We start from the raw sequence: 26240 nt of genomic DNA on the forward strand, positions 1-26240 counted from the left end.
AGTATRCCAATGACCCCATTTCCAGGCATTCAAGACATTTTTGCTGCAGTATAAAGTTGAGAAGATGGAATTCGTGTTCATCTTTGAGTCTTCTGTTGCAGAAAGGCTGTGAAAATGCAGCACACTGCTGCACCACTCTGGGACCATCCCTTTCTAGTCTTGCTCTCTCCCCTGCTTGTCTTTCAGGAGGATGGTTTACTGCTGAGACTGAAAGTTGCAGAGAGTTGGCTGAGTAAATGTTTTTTTCCTGTGCTCTGATGTTGTGTGGTGTTGGAGAGCTGTCTCCAAGCAAACATTTGCTCTGCTGTGCACAGTTGAGGCAGCTCAGTTGTCTTTACATAATAGAAGAGTAGTTCCAAAATCTGGTTTTGAATGCCTAGTGATCAGCTGAGTTGACAGAGATGAGGTCATCAAAGTTCATGTTGCCAGATCTAGCAATTGTACTGTACCTTCATATTTCTGACCCGGGCAACTTTGGAAGAGTATGAGTACCTGTTTTTTTTCTGTAGCAGCTGACTCTAAGCCCAAATYTGCATGAATTTTGTTTTCTAATTCTGTAAGTCCTTCACACATCACTTAGAATTACTCTGCCTAAAGTGAATATCACCTGCTCCAGAAAAACAGAATGTTGTTTTAGCAAGAAACAGTCTCAGAATCCAGACCTACCCTTACATCATGTGGCTGGTCCTGTCATCTACAGCTCTCCCTGAAACACAGATCCACTGCAGGACAGTCTATATTGARTTTAATGCTGAATTTCATGCGGTGGTCTCCTCTGCTTCTACTGGTATGAGACAGGTACCATGCTATGCTTATCATTATAAATAACATTGGTAGGATTCTCCTTTGACACCACCACATGACCAAGGATTCATTGTTTGCCAAAGAATTACGAGATGCTGTATCAGGGCCTTGGTAACACATAATCATATGAAGTAGTTTAAGAAGTCCCTAAGTATTACCCTTATGCTAAAATAAACAGTGATACACTAAGCCATGCAGGTGAACTGAATGGTCCAAGAAAGGTCTGATTGACAAATATTTCTGTGTCAGATAAACTCACATCAGAATGTATCAGTAATTCAGAATGCTTTTGCTGAGTAATAACAGACTAGTGCCTTTCACATGTATTCAAAAAAAAAGAAAAAAAAAAAAGGAAAAACATTAGCTTATGTGGTCAGGAAACCATTACAAATGTTGCCATTTTCTAGTCAGGAAAAGGAGTGATTTGTGCTTGGCTCCCTGCATTTAGCACAGTTCTATACTGCAGCTGTTCAGATTGTATCTATAAATTTTTGTAACCATTTGGTTTTATTAACYACTGCAAAAGTTAGCTGGCTGAGTTTGGAATGTATGTCACAATGTTCTGCAAGTTAATGTTCAGCTCAAGAGTGAAAAGAAAGCTGGTGGATGTGAGAGAGAAAACTGTTAGTGTGATTTGAAATTGGCCAGCATACTAACACTGAGAAGTAACACAACTCAGAAGATATTCCATATCCAGCAAAGCTTAACTTCAATAGGTTTGATTCCATTTTAAAGCTAAGCATCTATCCAAGTGCCTTGCTGGATTGTGTCCTAAGATGACAGCGGAGCATGGCTTCTGGCTTTTTTATCATATTCAGTTCTTTCCATTTCTATTGGATTTGTAGTCTAAAGATTTTATTTCTTTCTCAGATTAAAAGGTTTGACCAAAATCTGTAGACTTCTGCTCTGCTGACACCACTTTGGATTTCCACTCTTGTGAATAAAAGAATTAGTTCCTTGTCTCAGATTTCTGTGCTTCTGCCCTTGTGTATGAGCAAGATCACGACTCAGTTACAGCTGGCCAAGGAGGGTTTTTAGCAGCTCTTGTGCTGCAGTTCCCCTGGAGTAGCACAGTCCCACAAAGACCCATGGAGTGCAATCCTGTCTGTAGCAAGGAACTGGGAGTGTTTCCACTGAGTTCAGCAGTTTGATTCCGTTTATTTGCTGTAACAATTGCATTGCATTATAAAGTATTGCTTGAGTAAAGATTTCAAGCTCAGGATGTGCATGTCTAAATCTAAGAAGCTGCAGATATGGTCATCTTAATGTCTATTTGATGATCTAAGGGCTTCTCTCTGGGCTGAATCTAGCCTAGAAGAACACCTTAAGTCTTCCCAACAGGTACAGCATAGTCAGCCRTCTTTCTCCTGGCTCAGTCATTGGCGTGCCAATTTTATTTTGTTTTTATATGCTTGCTGCAGCTGTTACAAACATAAAGTTAGCTTCTGGATTTAGATTATATTTGTAAACTTTCTGTCAACATGTAAACAAATGTCGAAGGTCTTCACTAATCTAATACTTAGCAATTATAGAGAAGATTCTATTCTGTCTTTGATTTCCCTTGTGACTCTGCTTTAATTACACTTGTTTCTATTATGTGTCTGCTCTAGTTGCACAAATGCCTCATGAGTTTTGTTGTCTTCCTTTCTTGGATTTCTTGCAATTGTAATGCCATTTACTTGTGTCCTACTGTTAGCTGGTTTTGGTAGCATTCTTTAATCTCTAGAAATACTGTCTGATTATTCATGCCAAGGAAAGATCAGACCTAATGTAATATGAAACAGAGACTAAAATAACTCTGATAGCCAGGTGMAACCAAAGAATATCCCTGATCGAAGTACATCACCTTTGAGCATAATGTTCTGTCATTGCAAGCCTCAGATTTCTCTGTTATTTGTGTTTAAATACTCAGAAGAAAACCTCATGCATTTGGTACACAATTTTCTTTCTATGAGTCTGAATGCCATACTTTTCCTTTTGTTGGGTGGTGAGGTTTATGTGATGGTTACACAGGTAAATGACAGTCCTTAGTTCCAGCAGTTCTGTACCAAACTCATTATCATTCCCTTGAACCATTTGGAAAAGTCTGTATGTGAGTGATCAATGTCCTGCTGAAGAAGAGAATGTCTTTCAGCTGATGCATTCCAGTTTCTGCCCTACTGTGTACATGTTTAAAATCTTCCTTATGAGAAAGTTGAGCATACACTTTTCTCCYGTTTCCCATGTGTGAGGTGCTGATGTTTTTTTCCCCAGAGAAGTCTGTTCAATCCTGTACATGCCTGCCCTGATACATGAGATGTGTGTAGCTGCTTCTCCACAGGCTGAGATGTGTAGTGATTGTGGCAATTTGTTCATCACATGATTCTGCTTCCTACCGTACAGTGCACTGTCTGACAGAAATGATGGTTATGGGAAATTAATGCCATTTGGATATTTTCTTAGAAGAATTGCCAGTTGGAATTTAATCCCGTTTATTTTTCTTTTTTATTTGCACRAAGAATGTAGGTGATCATTGCCATCTTATCAGTGAGATGGTCTTGATAAACTTGAATGACAAATTTAAAGATTGTTTTATAGTGCTAGGCATGGTGACAAATTCTAAAGGTATCAGAATATAYGAAAATCATGTATAATCTCTAGAAAGATCAATAGCGATTGAGATTCTTCCTTTCAGAGGGTTTTTGTAGAAAGATTATGGCCTTCATTCATACAGCAGTTATGTATGCAAAGAAAACTTGTAAATCTGCTTCCCCAGCAACACCTGTGTTTCAGTGGCTGTCACTACAGCAAAGTTATGACCAAATTCTTGCCTGGGAGTGATGCCAGTGCTCGTTAAGGTCCTGGTAGATGCCACAAATTAGCATCAGTGGAACTAAGCAKAGAATTTGGCTCATGGTATCTCCAATGTTGCAAGAAATTATTTGAAATAATTTTTGGTCTCTAAAATAACTTCTGAACCTTTTAAAAACCTGTGTCTCATACTTACAGGTATTTGCAGTGCACCCTTCAGAGGTGCAATACCTCTTTAAATATTCTGAAAACTTTCTAGAACTGCTTTACTTTGAAAACAGAAAGGGATGGGTTTGTAAACTGTAAATAACAGAAATCTCTCATGTTATTTATTTTTTCAATGACTGTGACCTTATGCACTGTGAATGCTCTGTGATATGGGGTCCATTGTACAGATAAATATGTCATGAAATCCAAATGGATTTAATGTGATAATTTGTTACAAAATGTTGGCATGATATTTGATTATTTTTGTTGTGAGAATTTTAAAGAATAGTTAACTCAGCATTTATAAAGATTATAGCAGTCAGTATTATAATGCACTATATAAAAATATGTACACTATCAATAAATTATATAAACAAGAGCATTTGCTGTTTTTTTTCTCATGAGATGAGTAGATGTGAAACATTGTCATATGTATTCTTGAAAATCTAAAATTTCAGGACCCAAATATGATATGTGCATTCACATTTTCGGTGAAATCTGAACCCTGCTGAACTGAGTGACAGAAGGGCTGCATTCTGTGTTTTCCAGGGAGTATTGCCTGGATCAGGCCATTATTTGGAGTGAGTTAAGTGCATCAGTCTGATTTGCAGCAATTCTGAAACACACAGTTTGCTCTTGGGACTAGAAAACTGAGAACTCAGTTTGCTGAGAACTCTGTTTCTCCACTGAGGCACTGGTCCAGAAGCAATCCTGGCAGCCTCAGAAAAATCCCCGATCCAGAGCATTTTGGCTGCCTCAGTATATTGGTGTCCAGCAGGTTCACGCTGAGTACTGCATGCTGACGGGGGCTGGAAATAARGTCCAAAGGCCACACAGTACAATTTCCCAGTTCCCTAGGCTCTGGAGATGCTCCTTCTTACCCTTGATTGCACATTCCAGCATCCCTGTAATCTACCTCAGGGTCTGTGGAGACTCCTGGTACATCATATGGAGTGTGTGGCACAGTCTGTGCTGGGCTCACAAAAARCTTTAAATGCAGTTCTTGGGAAAAGAGGAGCCAAGAGTTTATTTACTCCATCTCATGGACTGGTGTATTAACAGTTTCATCAGACAAGAGTCTTCTTTTGAATGCTCTTCACCAATTTCCTGTCAGGAGACTCAAGTTAAAACAAAGCTTGATCTTACTTTTCTTAAGCACTGCGCATGAGACTGGAATCCCTACTGCTGGATAAACCTTTCATTAGCCATTGTGAGCTTTTGTGCATCTACAGAAAATTCTCATGGAAGTGGAGAAAAGAAACCCTTCTTTGGATTTTGCATAGTGTATGCCAGGCTAAATCTTTCTAAGCTGAGGAAAGGAAAAGATTCCTTCAATGCAGAATTAACTTTTAAGAATCAGAATCTGAATGTGAAAACCTCTTCATTTAATCCTTCCATCCTTGACACGGTGACCCATCCTGATCTGTTATGTAATAGGCTCTATAAAAGGCACATAATCTATGGATTAGTGACACAATGGGCATGGCAGTTCCTAAGGGCTCCTATCCCATGCCCTAGGATTGATGCAGCCGCTCCCTACAGTATGGAAAGCACAACTGTCSTGTAATCTGTGCATATTCTGAAAGCACTTTATTGTAGCTCAAGTGCTCGTTGTACTTAATGGCTTCCCCCATAAGCCATTTTTAAACCTTTCCAACCCAGCTGCATAAAACTACAAAAAAAAGGGCTGCAGGATGCTGCAGCTTAATATGGAAAGGGTGAATCAGTCCTAGAAAAGACATGAACTCCTTCTTTTGGCTTGGATTTGTAACAAAGGAATGTCAATTTGAAGTAACTGGATATTATTTTGTCATTTAGCTTCTGTGTAATTGTTTACTTACAAAGCCTGATACTAAAATACATTGTCACATTCTAAACATGTCAAATCTCTGGCTCAAAAAAAAAAAACCACATAGTAAAGATTGGACCAAATTAGTCTTCATTTTCAAATTTTAAAAGTTTTACAGAAATTCTGAGTATTTTGAAGAAAATATGGGACTTTTAATTAAATTGGGCCAATATCTTTAACAAAACAAATTTCAAAACTTCAAAGTTCTGAAATGGCATTCTTTTAATTGGAAATAATATGAAAGATTTCACTCAAATCACATGAAACTGAGCACCAGCAGACGGGAATTTTGTATTCTGTATTTTTGCCATTTTTTCCTGGACTTTATAATTAGTCCTTGCAATTTTTTTCCTTCTTCCCTAAAAATGCCATTGGAATTGTCTGACTGTCTGGTATTCTGTATTTGCAAATAGGTCTTGGCCTAGGACAGCTGCCTGTTTGTGTGAACAGTTTTCTCTGTGTGAGCAGGTCCATGCAAGCAGCACAACTGTAGTTTTTTTGTCTCAGCAAACCCTTTTTTCCAGCAAAGCAACAGCAAATGCTGAGTGTGCCTGGTCCCTGCTCAGTTGCAGGGGGCGGAAGTGRAAATTGGGATAGAGCTGAATTTGTGTGATGCAAGTAGGAGACTGTTCTCATGCCAGTACACAAGGTGCATTTCAAAGGTACCCAGCAGGTGAACAAATCTAGAATTTTTTTTTTTCTTGGACCTCTGTGCCCAGAATCCACAGAAGGATTCRGAGCTGAGATCTGACAAGTCTACAGTAAGGGATGAGAGAATCTCAACCAGCCAGTTTGGCTAAGAGGACTAAATTTTTCATTGAATGGGTTTGGTTTTGCCTGAAAATGACTCCAGGAGTTGGAGCAAGGAGATCCTTAATAAAGTGAAAAAGAGCATTATGAGACACAGTAGCTGAAAATTTAAAATTAGATAAGGCAAAAATAAACAAGGTGTGAATTTAAATAATATCAGATATTAAGTTCTAAGGTACCTTAGTTAGAAGGATGGTGAATTTTCCATCATGCAGTCTTTCAGTAAGGCTCTTTCTAAGATACTAAACTTTCTAAGATAAATCCTTAAAAGCTAGAAGAAAAATTTCCTAATGTAAACTGAAGTTGCAGTCTTAATTAAAAAAAAAAAAAAAAAAAAGAGGGAAATTTTGTCTTGTGCTACATCGAAGGTGTGACTTGGTGATGGCAAAACCCTGCCTGAGTTTCCCTTGCTCAGTGCCAGCAGAATTGGCTCTGTGTTCCACACTGAGGTCTGCTTTGCCTCTTGCCCATACACTGCCAGCTCCCTGGCATTTGCATTTCTGCTGTGGACTGTGTGGCACAGCCTGTTTTTCGAAAGCTGAGAAATTCCTTATAAAGATAAAAGGGGCAAAAATTTAAAAATTTGCCTCCCACTCCATTCCATCCAATTGCTTTTCTCTGCCTCTTCTTCCAACTTCTGCCTTTTTTTTTTTTTTTTTTTTCCCATTATGTGTTCTCCTAACACCAAATATTTCTGGAGCAATGGAGCTGCCAAACAGGAGTGCCACCAGCCCTGCCTGACAGCACATCTGTCAGCCCCCAGCTCCACATCTGGGCTGTACCGGGGCGGGTTTCCCGCACGGTGAACCCTCRATCGCTGCAGTAACTGCGGGTCAAACGTGCTCTGGGACCGACTGGAGCTTCCCGSCGTGGATAGCTATTCATTTGCCAGCACTCACACAACCTTATCATCAGCTTTTGCTTTAACTGGGAGTGTTTTTGCGAAGCTGTCTTCTGCCAGTGTTAGACATTTCATTTTCTCAGGTCCTGTGTAAATATAAGGGTTTCCAAGCTCCATCTGGTTCCAGTTACTCAAGCAGTAGAAATACACATGCTTCAGGAATTTGCAGACGGAGGCTTACTGCTTTGCTGCCTTACAAAATCCTTTACAAAGTTCACTATGCTCCATTGCCTCCTGATATACCTGTACTCTGCAAAACAATTTCCTCTGAAACTTACTTAGGTTAGAGAAACAAATAAGTTGAAAGTCTCAGGCCCTTCTTTCTAAAAACGTTAACCTGCCTTCACAGCTAAATATAGCTTTATAACACACACGCACGCACACATACACACACACACCCTTGACCACCAAAGACTGCCTCTTCCTGAAATCCCCCGTTCATATAAATACAGGAAGTAGAAATAAGAGAGGCTAAAATCGGATCTTCTTGGTAGTTTGCTTTCATTTCAGTGCTTGTTTAGTCCTCTGCCCTCTGATACTACTGAGCCTGAAGCTGGTTTTAAACATCTTCCCCCTCACGCCCTTGAAATACCATCTTCAGCACAAAACCTGAGGATGTGGAGATTCTGCTCAGCGATGGGARGGAATTGCTTTTCTGACCGAGGAACTCTCAAGCCACTGTGATACAGAAAGTGTCTTAAAGTTTGCTGTAATGATGAAAACATCAGCAGGAGACAAGGGAGCCAGGGATGACTCAGGGTAAGTCCTGAATCTTTAGTGACTGTTCATTTTTAATAACTGTTGCTTTCCTTTTCTCACTTAACAAAGAGTTCTCAGCTGCATTTGTAAGCTGACTTCTGAGTTACCAGCTGCACATTTGCAATGGTGTGGCATGATTGTGTTGTAATTTACAGTATTTCCTTTAGCAGACAAATACTGACATACAGTATTTCCAGCTAAAAACAAACTGCAATACCTTTATTTGGCTTGAACCATAGCCATTTAAGGGAAAAGGATGAATTCCAAGCTGCAGTTTGGTGCAAAGGACAGAAAAAGGGACTTCTTTGGTTCTGGAAATGTGACAAAACATTTCTAGGAGGTTTGCTTTGTTTCTGCTCAAATGCAGAAGTGGATAAGGGCTCATTCTTATGATCTGATGGTCACTCCAGTTCCTGCATGCTAAGGGACACACAAACCCTGTCCCCAGACTCCCAGGAGACTTCAAATGTACTTTCTGTCATGGAAGGACTGCAGGCTTTCCTTGCTTCTGGCCAAAACACTGCRCCTTGCAGGACCAAGCCCCAGGAAAACAGCAGGAGAGAAAATGTTTTTTTTACTGGGAGGGCAGTCAGCTAGCTACTGGAATTCCCGGATAAGGCTGGAATCCTCCCAAGGCTTGCTTGTGTCATAAAGCTCATGCTGAAGTGGGGAATTTCTGTTTCTTAACAATCAGGGGAAAATTATATAGCTGCTGAAACCTTCAGTCACCCGCCCTCCCCCCTCCAACCTCCCCCCCTGGAAAACCATTATAATACCAGATACCAGGAGTTTTCCTTATCTGTCTGACACACTTGGCATATTTTCCATGAATAAAAGCTCCCAGGTATTTCTGTGATGGGTCCATAGAAAAAGCTGTGTGGGTGGATGGGTAGACATGGGATATTTGCATTTCCAGTTGCTGAGGGTGCTGCCATTCTTAGAACACACTCAGTCAAAAAGGGGTGAAAGTGCTGCTGCTGGGCCAGTGTGTGATGGTGTCACTGCAGCACTGTTCCCAAATACACACGTGGAGTGCAGGGCATGGCAGGAGAGCCCGGCACTGCAATTGTCACTGCTTTTGYCCTGTTCAATTGTTTGAGTTAAGTGGAACAATGCCACTCCTGTCTCCAGGTTATAATTCCTCAGTTCCATGTAATGTTAAACACTGAGGGGCAAAGATCACACAGCCATAAGGGAAAATCGAAAGCATCCAACCCCTGTAGACTGGCAAGAGGAACTTATTGTATGGTAAACCAAAGAATCTGCACATTGCAGATACTCCCTGCATTTGTACCATGATAAATTGGAGGATATATTCTGTTTATCTCTTTCTGAGCTTTTCTGAAGGGAGCCACATGCTTGCAAAGGTTTGTTTTAAGTTTAGAGTTGTAGGAGAAAGTTAACAAGCCATACTCTTGATTTGGACTGCAAACCAAGTTGTTGGAGTAATATTGAAGCATCAACAGGCATGCTGTGTGCATTCTTCATAGGTTTTCGAGCATCTGAACATGACCTTTTATTTCATTAACTGACYGTCTTTATTTTCAATATAGCTCCCACCCATAAAAAGCAATTTGGGTGTTTTAAAAGCTATTTTAACTCTTGCTGTTTACGTGCTATAATATTACTGAAGATGCTCAAAATTACACTGCAGCATGCATATGTTGTGGCTTCCAACACATTACAAAATTAGAAACATTTCTAAATGGTGTTTAGCTGATTTCCTGTTATGGTCACACTGAATTAGGCATGAATTACCCAAAGTAYTTAGAGTTCATAGACTTCAAAAGAAATGGTAACCAGGTGTTGATAAATAATCTGGACCTCATTTAAAAATTCTGTGCTCAAAAATTACATGAACAGTTGCTGAGGTTGCCCCTCTGTTCRCCAGAGTTTTAACTTTAGTTAAAAGGGAAAGCTTATTCACCTGCACAGAAACTATGGCAGTGGATATTATTATGGAAGTACCTCAGCAACTTGGAAATATCCCTGTATACATTCCTAGAGGAAACTGGGTTCTACTCTGCATGAAGCAAGTTTATAAGGAAGTTTTGCTGATTTATATTTGTGAAATGTCAGAAAGACACTGGGGAGAAWTCTGCCTCCAGAATTAGTAGCTACGCAGAGAGAAATCAGGGAGAAGTGCAGCTAGGGGTGGGATAGAAATCAATCTAATCAAATTCTTCCAAAATGCTTGGGGAGAGAAGCAGGGAAATTTAACCATTAATTCTGACCTAGAATCAGGCTAACTCCCAGGAACATTAATAAGTGGTGAGATCACAAAACATCTGGAGAAATGTGAGCTGCCCGACTTTGGTGACCATGGTTTCATGTAAAGATACGTGCCTTCACTCCAGCATCTGGCAAAGGTATGGAGGATATGATGAGTGGAGCAGACAGGAGCTGAGACAGAGATGTTATGTGCAAATATTGAATAGACCTTTGAGATAATGGGATGGGTTACAGTGCTTCTCATCTCTGGGACACCAGGTTGCCTAATGAAGAAATGATTGTGCCTCTTTTTGGTGACGTGTCTTTGGCACAAAACCCACCATCACAGCTGACAGATTCCATGTGATGAATGTAGACATAAAGAGGACAAGCTGGAGGAATCTGTAACCTGAACAACTCTCATAGGTTCACAGACTTAAGCTTCAGAAGGGAATGTTTAGATTAAATAGTCTGATCTCCTGTGAAAGCAGGAGATCCTGTCAAGCATGCTGTGAAACCCATGACTTCTGCTGCAATGGGAGCTTTTCACAGAATCATGGGATGTTTTGTGATCCCACAAGGATCATTGAGTCCAGCTCTTAAGTGAATGGCCCATAAAGGTATCAAACCCATGACCATGAGTTGGCTAKGAGAGTTTTGTAATTGAGGGATTCTTCTACCCAGGCTACAGTATGTCTCTGCACAACAGTAAATAAATCTTATACCAACTTTTACCAGGTTCATGTTTGAACCAAGATAAAAAATCTTAAAAAACTGCTCAAGAGCCATCATTTGTAAAAGGCTTAATCTCACATTTTTTTGAATCAGTGGAACAAGGCCTGTTGATCTCAGGAAGCCTTGGACCCAATGCAAAGTGCTTGTCAAAGAAAACTTCCACCCAGAACCWGTGAGATGCAATGTTTTAATGGGGAAGGAAGAGTCCAGGTAATGGGAAACAAATCAGTGTTATCAAATCCTTGCTGTCTGTCTGTGCTCTGATAAGGGATAAGCTTTCCAGTCGAGGGGGATGTCTCTTCTCAGGAAGGAAATGTCTGTGCTCAACATGCATTGCAACAAGATTGGGATATCACTATAAAGAAACAAAGAAGGAGGTGCTCTGCAAAACTACCTGAATTTGGTAGGGGGGAGACAAAAATCTCCTGAAATTCATTTAACTGTAAAGAATGTTTACAACCACATTGGCTGGTTATATGATTTTTCCAGCCCTTCCAGTAAGTGAATCTGTACCAGATTTGGTGGATGCTTGGAGGACATTGTACACTGGTTCCAGTGGTAGCAGAGAAGGCAATTGTGCCATTGTTTCCTAAAGGACAGGGCACACAGGGAATATTGCCCCTCAGTAGGAGCCTCTCCTCACTGCAGACCGTCCTAAACCAGTGCACACAGGAATGGGGGCACAAATGTAAGCAATATCCTGATCATCTACTTTCTGCTACAGGTTCAGCTAAATATAGTTTTTCACTTCCTGTCCTAAATGGCTACGTGCTGGTTTGTATTGTTGGCTTTCCAGCCTAGAGGCAACACAGGCTGAAAATTGTGCATGAAAGTTGCACACATCTCCCTTGTTCTGTGTGCACAGGTATCACATAAAGCAGTGGATCCTGGGGGCCAGCTGGGAGACGCAAATTTGGGCTGGCTCCATCCCTTATCAAACCATGTGTACATGTSAGGCACCTCAGAGATTAGCTATCTTATAGCATATTTCCAAATGACAGTAGGACTTTATTTTCACTTGTTCATCAGTAAATATAGATAGTTCCTGTGAGATCAACCACATAGGATTGTGAGACTCAGAAGAATTTCCCAAATTACCTGAATAATAGACATTAAAAAATACCTAAATCAAATCCATTGGGGAAAAAAAAAAAAAAAGCAGCTGAAGACTTTTAAATACTTGTCTGGGTTGATTGCTAAAGAGCACAGAAATCAAAGTGCCTTAGTGAAACTTGGATAAAATATTGCCGATCACAGACCTTCAACCTTTATAATTTGAAGGGAGAAGGTTTTTCTGCATTTGGGAATAGAAAGAAATAGAAAAGCCTTTTGGAAGGCTAATTAGAAAGAAAAGACAGCAGTTTGAAATGACTGGTCAAATTCTAGTGCAGATGGATCTGTGGATAGAGTGCAGATATGGTCATTGAAAGCCCTTGGTGTCCCAGAAATCTATCACACTTTCAMACATRTATCAAAAGGCATTCCCTCTCTGTGGGGAAGGCTGTCTGTATGTTTGTGATGGTTTCAGTTGCCTTTTGTRAGGAATTACAGATTAATGAAAGTGAATTTAGGTATTTAACAAGTCCTTATATTCTTTCTAATTAGATTTAGGATTAGAATGACCCAGAGGAAAGCATGTTTAGCATGTGTTCTGTAGAAGACCAAAGAGAGGCTATGATGCCTCTTGCTATAATGTCATCATTTCTGGGTGGTCCTCAAGTCACAGGGGATGGGATGTGCTGGGATGGACCYGCTCTTAGCAGTCCCAGTGTTCAGAGCAGCAGCTGAATCATAGATCATTTTGCTGATCTGGAGTCTTTAAATCCTTCTGAGGAATTAAGGCAGAAATAGCTATAAAGCTGAGATGTTTGATCATTATAAAAAAAAATAGTTTTAAAGTATTCACACTACCAAAGAAGAGTTTTAGACTTCTCTAGATCAAAACTGAGAAAAAGGAATGAAGGGAGGCTGTGTTTGAGTGCAGAAGAGAGTTTAAGGAGGCTGTATTTTCCTGGCACCCCATTCTCCCTCCACCTCTCTGTTTGGCATCCCCGATCTGCTCATACCATGCAGGAACACAAGTGCCAATCCCTTCCTCCCACCCTGGCAAAGGGAATTCCTAAACCACACAGAGGCACATGGCTTGGTTGGAGCCACGCTCTGGTGTCAGTCTGGAGCAACTCTCCAGAGCTGGAGCTGGCTGAGCTCAGAATCCATCCCAGGTTGTCAGGTGCTTGCCTCTCAGAGAGGCAAGGCAAGCTCTCAGCTGGTGTCCTTTGCCATGAATGTGAGGGGACGTGTCTGTGAAAACACCTGATAAGGCAGTGCTGCAAAGCAGCTGTGGGCCAGGGAGCAGTSCTGTTCAACCTGTGCAAATGAAATGCAACTGCAAGCATCACCCAGTATGGTAAACATTACAGCCACAAGCCTTTCCTCTGTTCTCTACCTGTCTGAGCGATCTAAATTAATTCTACCTACTCCACAAACGAGGTCCCTCTGTACCCTGCTGGAGCAGAACATAAAAGCAGTGCTTCCCTCGGGATAATCAGTTGCAAGAGTTTTGAAGTGCTTAGCTCCTCTTTGCCTGCACCCAAAATAGTATAAATCTTTTTGCAAGTGAAGATGATTACTTGAGCAGTAAAGGATTAGCAGATGTGAGCATTGCATAGCTGGTTGTGCTAGTCACATTTTCCTAAATAGATATTCTGTTAGATGCACGCGAGCCAGGGAGTGCTATGGAATGCAGCCCTTTTCAAACAGAATAATATATACATGCCTATGTGTGTGTGCCTTTCCCAGACTTTCTATAAGCTTTTTGCTAAACAGGGAATGTATTTATGTCTGAGTAAAGGATTTCTGCTTTCTGCATTACTGGTACTGTTAAAAGGGACAAAGTGTTTTCAGTAATTGTAATCACACTGTGTGATTAATATAAAGTCTTTGTGTATATGAGAGGATCTCTGGGCATTTCATGGATATTAAATCTCCCAACAACCAACTGAAGACAGGTACGGTCTCCGTAGGAAGGGAAACAGAGGCACGAACTCATGGAGCTGATTTGATTATAGTCCCTTTCCTCACAGCCCAATCCCCTTGGATCCCCTGGATCCTTGCTAAGCAGTGAAAGCCTGGTCTTCCTCAGACCRTCCTTTAAGCTTGGGGTGATGCTAGGAGCAGAATCCTTTTCTCAGAAAGCCTTTTCTTTTTGCTGGATTATGGAGCTGAACCAGCTTCCTCAGTGTTTACACTGCCTCTGCAGCTGAAGCGAGAGTGGAGTGTTGGGAGGGTGTGGAAATGGTGCTCTTTCTGCAGCACCCTCCATTGCCCTGGGTGAGGAGGAGCATGAAACCCCACCCTGAGAGTTGTTCTCTGCAATCCTGGCTCTGATAATGTTCCTGCAAAGGGTGGGGCTGCTGGGATTTGCCCTAAATGTCATTAGGGGGTCTGTGWGTCAGCACTGCTCCTGGTAGGGTTGGAAGCCCTGTTTTACTGCTTGAAATTCTCTCCTGACCATGTCAATTAGTACTTTCTCCTTGCTTTTGCGAGGCTAATGAATTGTTGGGGAATTTCAACTGTTTTGTTGAAACCAACTGAATACAGACAACCTTCTGGATGCTGGGAAAGCCTTGCCAAATATAGGGAATCCACACAGCTCATGTACATCCCTCCCATGGCCCTCCGGAGAAAGCCAGTCTTTTGAAGTCTCTCTCTTGTAAAGCAGCTGTTGGGCAGAACAGAAAGCAGCTGCAGCCCCTTGTGAACTGGATTAAATTTTCTGCTTCTTGGAAAAATTCACCAAGGAAACAGAGAGAGACCAACAAACAGCGAGTCTGGAGACTGACAGCACTGCTGGCTACCTGCATCACTGTTCTGCAAATTGCTAGCAGACTTCTAGGCAAAAAAAAAGTTTGTCATGCATATTTGGCTAAATGACAGCCTGGGACCTGGCCCAACCTTTCATCTTGCCTGCCAATAATTTCTCACTTCTCCCTTTCCTTTTTTGCCCCCTTGACTTCTCTTCAAGGAATTTGCCACTCYGGATACCCCCCACAAAACAAGAAACCAGGCAAAGCTCAGAGCTTTTCCTGCTGAAGCAACACATGGGAAAGAGTTTGGCTTTGGGCAGCTTTCCTTTCTGTCTACAGGACAAATTTGTAATGCAGAACGTTTTTGTGTAATTCTGTACTGAACTCYCATTCTAATCCTTTCTTAGGATTAGAAAGTAGTTAGTTTAGGATGGGTGTCATTGGTAACCTTTGCAACCAAAAAGGCAAATTACTTTACCCTCCCAGCAGAGATGGGTCCTCAGTGCTGGGAAACCAGAGCTTGCAGGAGGGGCACAGTGAAGAGCAGCCTGAGACAGGGATGGATGAGGGATGGATGATGCCCTTGGCCTGGCATTCTGCTGTCTCCATTTGCTGTTAGAGCTGGCTGTCTGGTTCTAGGCTGGATTTACCCTGCCTGGCTTCAGCTGTTTAAATGTTGTGTCCCCTTTGGGAGCCTGCACACCCATGGCCATCTCTGGTGTTACKGGAGAAGCAGCAGCTCCAGGGAGCCATTCAGGGTGATTGGTGTCAGTGGGCTGAATTCAAGTCTTGTATTTGCTCATGTCTCACCAAGCTGAGCAGGAAGCCAGGCCCGAGAGCTGTGTCCAGCACTGACATTCTTCCCTGCTCTGGCTCCCTGAGCCACAGTGCCCCAGTGCCAGCCCAGCCTGGACGTGGGCGTGGCTGCAGCACGGATGTTTTGGGCAGGACATGACCCACACAACCATGTATGGATTGGCTTAGACTGCCATGAACCCACAGCCTGTGCCTCATGACTGACTGACATGGTAGCCCCGGTGACCAAGTGATGGTAAACACAGTGAAATGAGCAMGCGTGAGGTGCCAGCACTGGTTTGGTGGGATTTGGGAGGGCTGGCAGGTTTGCCTTGGTGCTTGGTCAGCTCTGTGCTCACATGCTGAGCTTCCAGCCACTGCAGGGGCATTTTAGCAGTTTGTGGCACTGCTCCCTACCCATCCTTTTGGTCCCAGGCTGCCCCACCAGCACAGGACAATGAGGGCCGTGGCCACCCACAGGACAGGTTGCTCAACTTAGCMGACTAGAACACCTCTCCCAGCCTGAGTTTCTAATTGTTTCTAGGTGTTCTAGAGGTGTTCACCACTAGAAGGTGGTGAGGGACCACCTTTCACCACCTTTCCACATCCCTGAAATACCCAAACAATCCCTTTTCTTCTTCTCCTTCCCTCAGGAAGGCAGATCTCTAACCTTGCCCCAGTGTGAATGCAAGCAGGGATTCTTTAGGTAACAAATCAAGAAATAAACACATTTCTCTAGTGCCTAATCAAAATTAGAGAGGAATATGAAATTGCTTGAGTGAGGCTTAGGGAAGACAAAGAGTAGGTTCATAGATTTAGGTTGGTTTTTTTTTTTACTAAGACCATATTGAAATTGATTCACACTTACACTGGAAGGAAATCTTATGCAAAATATTTATATGTGTAAGTAAGCCACTTTGTGCAGTGCTTTTTGAGAGGAGAGACCTCAGAAGCCCTGTGTTCTGCTCCTTCAGATACTGAAGAATTAAAGTCCAGTGGACTTATTTCCCTTGRCAGAATGACCACTTCTAGCTGCATATCATGACTGAGATAAGTGTTTGCAGATATTTCTTAGCACAGAGGAAAACTGCTCAGCATTATGCAAGTTTGTGTGGTTAGCCTCTAATGTCTTGGGTATCTCATGTCTACACTCAATTCACTCACAGGGTGAGCAAGGCCATGGATTTTTATAACTAGTCTGATGTTTCTCTTCATATTTTGCCCAAGTTTTTAGTTCTAACACATCCTGCAGATTTAAAATAACTTTTAATATRTTGGGTTTGAATGGCTTTGTGAAACCTAAACTGCAGTATACTCTTAGTGAAGTTTGAATTGGAAATTGTTCCTCCCCTTCATTTTCCGTTTCCTTTTCCCCTCTTTGTTAAGTAATTACAAAATAGAAAGGCATTCTCTGGGTTTCCATTCCTGTCTTCCTTCCTGTCCAAATGAGCTGGAAAGGGGCAAAACCTCTGTCCATCACCCTGATCCTACAGAAAAAGCAGGGGTGCTCTGGGCTTCCAACACTTCAGGTGTTGGTGCATTTAGGAATGCAGAGAAAAAGCCCTTCTCTCCAGGTTGTGGCTCATCTGGGATCCTCTCGAGCACTGACACGGGAGGGTGASGGAGGTCTGGGGTTTCCTTTTAGTCTTAAAGCTTAGGAAGTTGTTTCTCTTCTTCACAACATTTGCTTCTGTTTCCTGCACTGCACAAGCCTTTCCAGATAAGCTGAATTTTCCAGAAAAAGTTTGCAGCTTTTTGTTCAAGAAAATGTYCATTCTCTAGCCATTCTGACCCTGCCTTGGCTGGTGTTTCAGAAGCTCTCTGCACTGAAAGRACCCTGCAGAAGTATAAACCATCCTTCATTACATGTGAACAAAGAAAATTTTCCTTTCACTKATACACTGAAATTCCTGAGAGAATAATTTGGGCTTGAAACAAGCGAAGGACAAATGTCCTGAAAATCYCTGATTATAAATGTGGGGGAGAACAACTTATCATTAACTGTCTGTTGTTAGGAAGGGARTAGAGCTAATAAAAGCTGCAAAACAGTGTTGACTTGCCGAGGTGTGTTTTGACTGAGTAAAAAGAGAAGGGCAGTTGATGTTTGTGAGACAAATTGTTGAGTGCAAAATACACATGTGCAAGGTTGCATAAAGGCAACAGCACARTTTGTGAGGTGAATATCAGCCAAGACATGTTACACCAGGAGGATAAAGTAGCCCCAGTCCAGTGTGGGGCCACAGGCAGTACATCCCRTTAGTGTTAAGGAATGCAGGAAATGGCGAGACTGAAGGAGGAAAAGAAGCAGAGGGGGCTTTGAAAGGACTCTTCCTTCAGGAAATTTCTTTGKTTTTTATTTTTTCTGTCCATTCCACAGCTGTGAGTGTGTGTGAGAAGGCTTGTTAGTTAGTAAAGCTGACCTGGTATATATCAGTAATGTGAGTTAGCTTTTACATTTTTTGGGGTTTGATACATATGCARTTCTCTACAACATACATACCTTCGTGTATTTAAATGGAGGGATGGACTTAATGAACCTAGGAAACACAGAGAAGCTGGAAACTTAATAAATATTTAGCTGCCGCTCCTCACTCCTTAAAGGCACTCTTGTGCTGAAAGGTTGTTGACAAGGTCAAACAAGAGGGTTTGATAGGGATATTCCTGCTGCCTCCTTACAGGCACTTACAATTAAGCTTGACTGATTTAGGAGGAAGAAGCATCGGGGGGTTTATGGGGAAACACTGCAGGCACCCCTATTTTCCCGCTCCTGAGTGACTTGGCCCTGCTGCTCCTGCCCTTAGAGAGCCACCACTCATCCTGAACACTGGGTTTATGCTCTGACGAGGGGCAGTGGTTACCTGTCCCTCAAAACATCAGTAGCTTTCATCCAGAAAGGCTTCTGTAGACCTGGCCTGACTCCTCACCTTTGAATGCGAACAAGACTCTGCTCAGTTCAAACTCAGATAAGCTGCAGTCACATCCTTTGCCTGCAGGATGGAAATAATGAGGAAMTACATGGTAATGACAAAAAACCTGGTAATGGCAGCAGCCAGAGCTCRGCACAGGCTCTGCCATCCTGCCAGCGAGCTCCATGCATTTATGCAGAGCCTGCTCCTGTGGCTCAGCTCCTTCAAGCTAGCCCAGCTATCCTTGCTGTGYTCTGCAGGCAGCAGTGCAAGTTCCACCATTGGGCTGCTGGTCTATCAGACCTTCAAGCCAAGCCACGTACTGTAAAATACACCARTCTGGTGTCATATGTGAGCAGAAAACTCTGTGGCTACTTGTTACTTAATAAACTGACACATGAATTGGAGTTCTTCCACCTGCACAAGTGGCCACAACACATTTTTTGCWCTACAAGTGTAGACTTTGTTAATTTCTGTAACTTCCTCTGCTGGTTTTCACTAGGGCAGTGAGGGTTTGGTGAATTGGTGAGTGGTTGAAGGGTAGGTGAGCTGTCCCACACCAGATTCCTCTGTGCCATTCATGGAGCCCCCTGGCAGGGCGATGACTTGCTCCTCTTCGGCAAACTTATATGAACATGTGCAATCAGGGCCCAGCTGCTGGCAAACCCCTACTRCTTCACAGAAGTGGGCATTTGGGAATCCCTGGCAGGTACAGAAAAGCCCACAAAAGTGAGACTTCAGTTGCAGAGTGTGAAATTCACTGCTGATATTGAGGGTGCTCTAATGAAGTAGAGTATGTGGGGAATGGAGAGTTTTGCTGAGCTATGAGGCGTCAGGGTTTTTGAAGACCCTTTGATTGTCTCACCTTTTAGCAGCTGGAACAGCTGCTGCCTTGGCTGTTAAACTTGGCCCTTYCCTGGCTGAGCCAAAACTCCTGGAGGTGCAGAGCATCAGCTGTAGASCAAAGAGCCAAAGGGTGGACATTGAATAGGGGAGGAGCGAGGGGACCAGCGAGCAGGAGGAAGCGCTCTGCCAGCCGCAGGCTCCCCGCAGACCACAGGCTGAGAAGCACAACTTCCTGAGCTATAAACTTGTCACCAGGGTGGACCAGCAACACAAGCATTCTGCAAGGCCAGAAGGACAGCTGAACAGACAAGCCTTCCTCATGGGGCACACCAAACTGCTCACATTATCCAATTTATCTGTGCATGCGAGGACCTTACAATGAAGGGAGCTCCGATGGCTTGCTTAACAGCCTAGATCTTTTCCCTCTCTTTTTGTGTATCAGACAAGAAGAAACTTGTTTATTTCTGACTAGAGGATGACAATTAGYTGGGTGTGATCCCTGAAGATCCCAAGAACTTCTCTTTCTATTTTTGGRTTTTTCATGTTTGGATATTTTATTTCTGTTTATTGGTTTGACTTTTCTCAGGTCCCTTGGATCTGTTATGAAAATGCACTAATTAAAGGGTGAATTTTCTGCAAGTCAGGGTTCACATTTGRTGCACAAAGTTAGCTTTTATGTTATGGCTTTTTCAGTAGATCAATTTGCTGATRTCCCATCTTGCTAATAGTCTGTTTTACGATGAAACAGCTCCAGAATTTCAAAGATGTTGGAGCTCATCCTGCACCTAGGTTTGGTTCAGGGTCTCACTTCCACCACCTGTTGGAAGAAAGAAATAAGAACCCAGCAAGGTGACTGAAGCCAGGTCCAAAGAGTAAATTAATACTTCTCCATCTCAGATTAATTCGATCTAAAGTGATCAAAGATGGGCTGGCTTATGACAGTAAGTAGATGACATTTAAAAATGGCCATTTGTAAGATGAAAGCAAAATGAAGCTTGATGTGCTCTAGCTGTGGCACTGCATAATTTCCCTCACAATGAACTGAAAATAACAGCACATGGATTTTTAACGAGTCTGTGCAACTTGGACACCAAGCTATCTACATTAAATGTTCCTCAACACCTGTCTAATSAGAAGTGATACCAAACTAAAGAAAGCATAGGCAGCTCTGTTTCTTGCAATGRGTGAAACCTTGTGCTTTAGCTGCTACCCATGTATTGGTGATTATTTCTACCAGGGAAGAAGGTGACTATGAAAAAAAGGGAAACKGAGATCTGCCTCTATTACCAGTGGCTCAGAGTCCTGCAACTGAGCCCAACTGGGCTGGCTGAGACACAGGATGTAAAACAGAYTTGTGAGTCTTCTGTCAGTTCTTTAACCTCATCTCACCCATCTCCATGAAGCTCCGTGCTCCCAACTGTCTCTTTTAACTACAAGAATTGAGAGCACTSTCTATCTACTTCCATCAGGACTGCTGTGTTGGCTTCAGGAGCTTCTGTTTTTTCCTCCTGTTTCAGGTGCTCMTTGTAACCTCTTTTGCTGCGCTTGAAGGGTTTCCACGTGTCAGCTTCAGTCACAAGCTGCCTCATCCCAAATGGTTTCCCTTCAGCTACCAGGTGGCTTTGGTGCAAAAAGTTGCTCTATCACCTGGCACACAKAGTTGGTGACCGAGTGCCTCTCTTTTTCTCTCAGTATCAAGCCAGCTGGCACACAGTTTGAGACCTGCGGTTCCTGCTCTGCTATAAATATCTATAAAATAGATATACCTTTGTATCTCTTTCCTTGAGGACTGCACAGCAAACTCTTGTTCTTGCTCTCTCTGGTTGTCTTCTCATTTTCAGAGAGAGAAGTAAAAGCAATAAAACATAATAATGAAAGACTAGCTCCTAATTCTTACATCTGTCTGTTTAAGCAGTACTAAGGCACTCTGTCATTACTTATCAGTGCACTACAGAGCATTTGATTTCCAATTKAAGATTTCGTTTTAAAAACACCTTATGWCTTTCTCAGAGCAAATGTGCAGGAGTGAAGAATTAATCTGGCAGTCCCTGCTGCTGTTTCACACAACTGCTGTGTGTCTCAGCTGCCTCAGGGAAATTCAGAGTGAACAGCCACATACAGTCCAGCCAGGAAGCCCTTAGGGTCAGCAGTATTTCTGAAACCCCTTGCAAAAGTATGCCCTGGCCTTCACCTGCACAAAATTTGGTGGATTATATCCCCTTTCTGTTCTGCTGACTTCTGGGAATATTCAGCTGGCAAGTGTGGCTCCTGGTTGCTAAAGCAATGAGTCATGGCAGTGTYATTACTTCAGTGTACAGTCACTGTACAATAATTCAAACCACCGTTGTCATTATTATTGCCTTCAACAAGCAACCTGATACCTTCTGCCAGCCTGGGGCAGGTGTGTGAATGTAATCACTGTGCAATTAATTACCCTGTGCTGCCRGTCAGTATGCAGCTCCCTGCTTCCCAACTGAATCCAATTTAGCAGAGCCACTGCAAGATTTAAAGGTACTTTGCAGAAAGAACTCAAGAAAAGAAAAAAAAAAGCAGGCAGCTCCGGGGCCAGCTTTTCAGCTTTGCATCACACCTAGCAAAATGAGCACCTGCCTCTATTAGTCAAAGTGTTTTGCAGGACCGTGGGACAAGGACAGAATTTTATGTTATTTCTGAAAACTGTGAGTTTAGAAATCATCTGACGTGTGAATTCTGAGTGAGCAAAACAGGAAAGGCCGGCTGCTCACTGTGGTGGCCCTGGAAATCCCTTCAATTGGCAGCACAGCAAGAACCCAGGAGCTGCCTGGGCTCCCTCCTCTCTGTGCAGCACAGAGCTACCGCAGAGCCAGATTAAATTGCTGGATTAAGCACTCCCAGAGCCCCTTCCAAATCTTTGTGACAGCTGTGCCCGGGACAGAAGTCAAGCAGCGGTGGCATAACTGCGTCAACTGGTGTGTCATGGGTCACAGCATTACAGCTGGAAAAGGTCTGGGAGGTCATCCACTCCCATTTCTTGGCCAGCACAGATTTGATTCAATAAAATGTGTGCTACTGCTCCAAACATGACATTTTAAGAGATTGGGTCAATGCAATCCTCTTTCTCTTTTCTTGGGAATTTATCTCTTGTCTCTTACAACTCACTGACAGGAAACGTCTTGCCAAACATTCCTCTGATTCCATATGATCCCACTGATGACTTTTCCTGCCTTTCCTTTCACCAGAGTCTCCCATTTTAGTCAGCTGTGCTTTCCTCCTTCTGTACAGGTACAGCCTGCTTAGTTCCTTTCAGGCTGGGCTGGGTTTTAAGAGAATACCTCATCCCTGAAGTCCCCCAAAAYGTTGGACTCCTGTTCTGCCAAATAAAAGCCTTATCCACTGCCCTAAATTTGCTGCACTGAAAGACTCCACACACTCAATGAGATTTTCCATTAAGACAAACGCTTTCAGGCCCTYCCTTTTTCATCTTGAGTATCTGAGTTTGGAATTATTTTCTATCCATTCTCTAGAATTTAGACCCTCCATGCAGCCACAYGTTTTGGAASGCCAGTTGTGTTATTTCCCTTCACMARTCTGTTCTKGTTGCCAAACCCCTGTTGGTRCTGTGAGCAGRGCTCTGTCCAGATGGTGTTCCTGTGGGAGGGAGCAGAGGGATGGATCCCTGTGGGAACCCTGTGCCAGGGCTGTGCCTGATGCTCACCAGGTTTGTAATACTTTCCTGGCTTTGTTGATAACCCTCATTTCCCTCCAGGCAACAGGATTCCTTTGCTGGCCTCTCTTTACATAATTAATGGCTAACAAAGTTCAGTACAGCTGGAGCTAAGGCCATACATGTCACCTTCTGGTGCCACAGCAGGACATTGTCAGCATTGGCCTCCTTTTGATTTCACACATCACTGGCAAGATGTCTATGTTCATGTCTATGTGACTAATTAGGGGAGTAACTTTTGCTGTTATGGAACATTTCATTATAACTCAACTTCCCTTCAACTCATTACTTCTTTCCCACCACTGAGTATGAATATTGCCATACAACACATGTTTTCCTTTCACATGGTTACTAGGCTTTTTTTGTTGTTTCTTCCACAAAAGACCCTGAGAGATTAATCAGGTAAACTTCCAAAAGCTGTCTTCCTTTGTTTCATTCTATATATTCAGATTATATTGATTAAAATCACATTAAAATCACATCTGAAATAAATTCCCTTACCTGTGTGACAAACTGGGCTTTTATCACAAGTAAAGAGAGATTTTCACTTATTTCAATTTGCTTTTTTTTAAAGCACAGTTCTCTCATTCCTACTGTCCTGTCTATGATCTTAAAAAAGGGCTGCTTAAAATCAAGATTCTGTGAACTAATACCCTTAATCTACAACCGGAATTGCAGAGGCACCTGTATTTTCTGAGAAAGCTGTCTGTGAAGGGTTGCAAAAGAAAAAAAACTACTAAAAATAAAACCTCTGTGTTGCTTTTGGGGTTTGAAAAAGCTATTTTTATACAAACTGACTTTTGGGGCAGTCTTGCTGTGTTAGGTTAGGCCTTTGAAATTACTCTCTTTTAGTAGTTTAAGACTGACCTTCTTTGAAATGTAGAACCTTAAGATCCGTATCTTCAAAAATAAAAGGAAAAGAAAAAAATATTTGAAGTATGACCAAATCAAAAGTGAGAGTCCAATTTTCAGTTCTGACATCTAAGCAGAAAATCAGTGCAGTAAAACATTTTTTGTGTGTGTTCTCTTACATTTTCTTTAAATGTAAAATCAATTAATCAAATGAATGACAAGCCCATATCCCCATGAGTCCATGTCCTTGTCCGGTAGAGCTCTTGTGACCAGACCTTTCAGCACAAATATYTCCACTGCCTGTAGTGCTAAGCACATGGATAAATACTTTGTCAGATCAGCACTTTAGTAAAGCCAGTATTTAACACCAGTCTGCCATTAGACTGCAGGGACTCCTCTGCTGCATCACTACCTTTGAAGCCATGAAATGTCTCTCAGCTGGAGCGTGGCATCCAGGGGACAGGCATGCTCAATCCTCTGCAGCCCTGGCTGCCCCTGTGCATCCCTTMCCTGTGTCTGTGGGCACCTGTACTTGGGCACTATCGATGGGTGAGCCGAAACCAACAGAGCTCAGCACAAAGCACCCTGCCAGCCTGCTGGCAGAACACTGTGCCTGTGCTTTGATGCCGCTCAAAGAGCATTCCTGATGTCTCAGTGGCCCTGTGTCTGTTTCTGTGTTTGCGCTTACAGTCCTCACCCTGCCCCCAAGTTTTCCACTTGCAGTTCTGCTCACCAGGGACTCCCTTGCTGTGTTTCAGCCCTGTTGGAGATACCAGGGAAGAAGGAAAAGAGACACATCTCTGTCAGGCCATTGCTCTGAAAAATTGCGTCCAGCTTCCAGGGATCAGCATCCTTGACAAACTCATCAAGACGTGTCCTGTCTGGCTTCAGCTGAACATGAGCCGGGAAAGGGCTGGGGCGATCCTTGGCAAAGAAACAGCAGGGGTAAGTCTAAAGCGATTTCAGTTCAGACAACCACATTTCCTGTCCTTGGTTAGGAGAGCAGTGGGTTTTTTTTTTTTTTTTTTTATGTGGAAGCAAAAATATTTAGCAGACTGCTCTCAGTTTCCATTACCATTTGATGCTTTACCTCTCTCAACACACAAGGCAGATATACTGGCTTTGGGAAAACAAGGAATTGAATCTCTGGTTTTATCTGCTTACTATGTAGATTCRTGGAGATGGCTTCCCATTCACCACCATACCCATGGTGATTATCTTAATCTGGACCAATGGAAAAAAAATCTGTGAAGAAAAGGCCCTTAAATTTAGGGAGCTGCTGGCAGTAACTTTTATTGTAACAATTGGTATCTGGTTTGCATCAACTGAGTATTAGAAAATTATACATTTGTGCAAAGCTCAAAGCTTGCTTAAGGAAAGATCTCTGTGACAAAGGGAGCTACTCCCTGAGATCTGAGAGATGAGGCAAAGCAGGCTGTAGATGGAYTGGCTGGAACCTTTGGGAAGGACAGTGCAAATGGCCTGAGCTGCTGTCAGGGCACACCCTGCTCTGGGGATATTAGGACCCATCCCTGGGCCGAGTCACTCTATCCCAGAGCTAAATGCTGGCATAGCCAAGGGACACCTTCCAGTGGGATTCACCTGAGCAGCCTGGGCTCTGCAGCACACCTCTCCCCGAATCAGACTTCTCAAATACATTGAACAAACAATTCTCTTTGTTTTTCTGCTCTGTCTGTAAATGGAGACGTGCGTGACTGGCTGTGATGTAGCCGTGCATGGCCCYGAGCCTCCTCAGCCAAGATCCATTTCCTGCGGGCAGGGAGTTCCCCAACTCTGAGCGCCTTTGGGGAAACCTCTTGCCTCTGTTCCTCCTGCTCACAGCGTCCTTGGCACAGWCAGAAGCAGGCAGGAGAAGATGCGATGCATCAGAGGTGTCCTACAGCAAGGACAGAACCTCCTGCCCGCTCTGAGCCCACCTGAAACTGGGCAGCACCATTCCCACCTGTGGTGACAATAGAAGATGCTGTCCTGACTCAGGCCGTAGGGTTAAGCGCAGCTCAGAAAGCCCACCCTTACTTCTCYGAACAGCCTGAGTCCAATTTTAGCCATTGGATCCATGGCAACCAGGCATGCTGATCAGGAAAAAAGAAGTGATTCATTTCCAGGTTTCATTTCCCTCGTTGCTTAGATTAAATTKCAGATGAAGCAGTGTAAGATGGTGCAGTGTGACAGTCATGGTTAGAGGGACAGTGCTGCCGTGGGTGAGGGGGAGCCTCTCCCTGCAGAAACCAAGCTGCCTCCTTCC

General features: G+C 42.9%; 1 protein-coding gene across 1 annotated transcript in view; it reads left to right on the forward strand.

Annotated features, from left to right (window-relative positions):
- Nucleotides 1-26240, forward strand: part of LOC130576187 (ras and Rab interactor 3-like) — a 153480-nt gene that overhangs the window by 83161 nt on the left and 44079 nt on the right. Inside the window, exons 19-20 of the mRNA XM_057370646.1 lie at nucleotides 7996-8120; nucleotides 24733-24919. Of these exons, the coding sequence (XP_057226629.1) occupies nucleotides 7996-8120; nucleotides 24733-24919 (312 nt within the window). The remainder of the gene's footprint in view (nucleotides 1-7995; nucleotides 8121-24732; nucleotides 24920-26240) is intronic.

This window comes from Malurus melanocephalus, unplaced genomic scaffold (assembly GCF_030028575.1).
Source record: "Malurus melanocephalus ecotype Western Australia unplaced genomic scaffold, MMel_1.1 scaffold_129, whole genome shotgun sequence".
NCBI classification, from domain to species: domain Eukaryota; kingdom Metazoa; phylum Chordata; class Aves; order Passeriformes; family Maluridae; genus Malurus; species Malurus melanocephalus.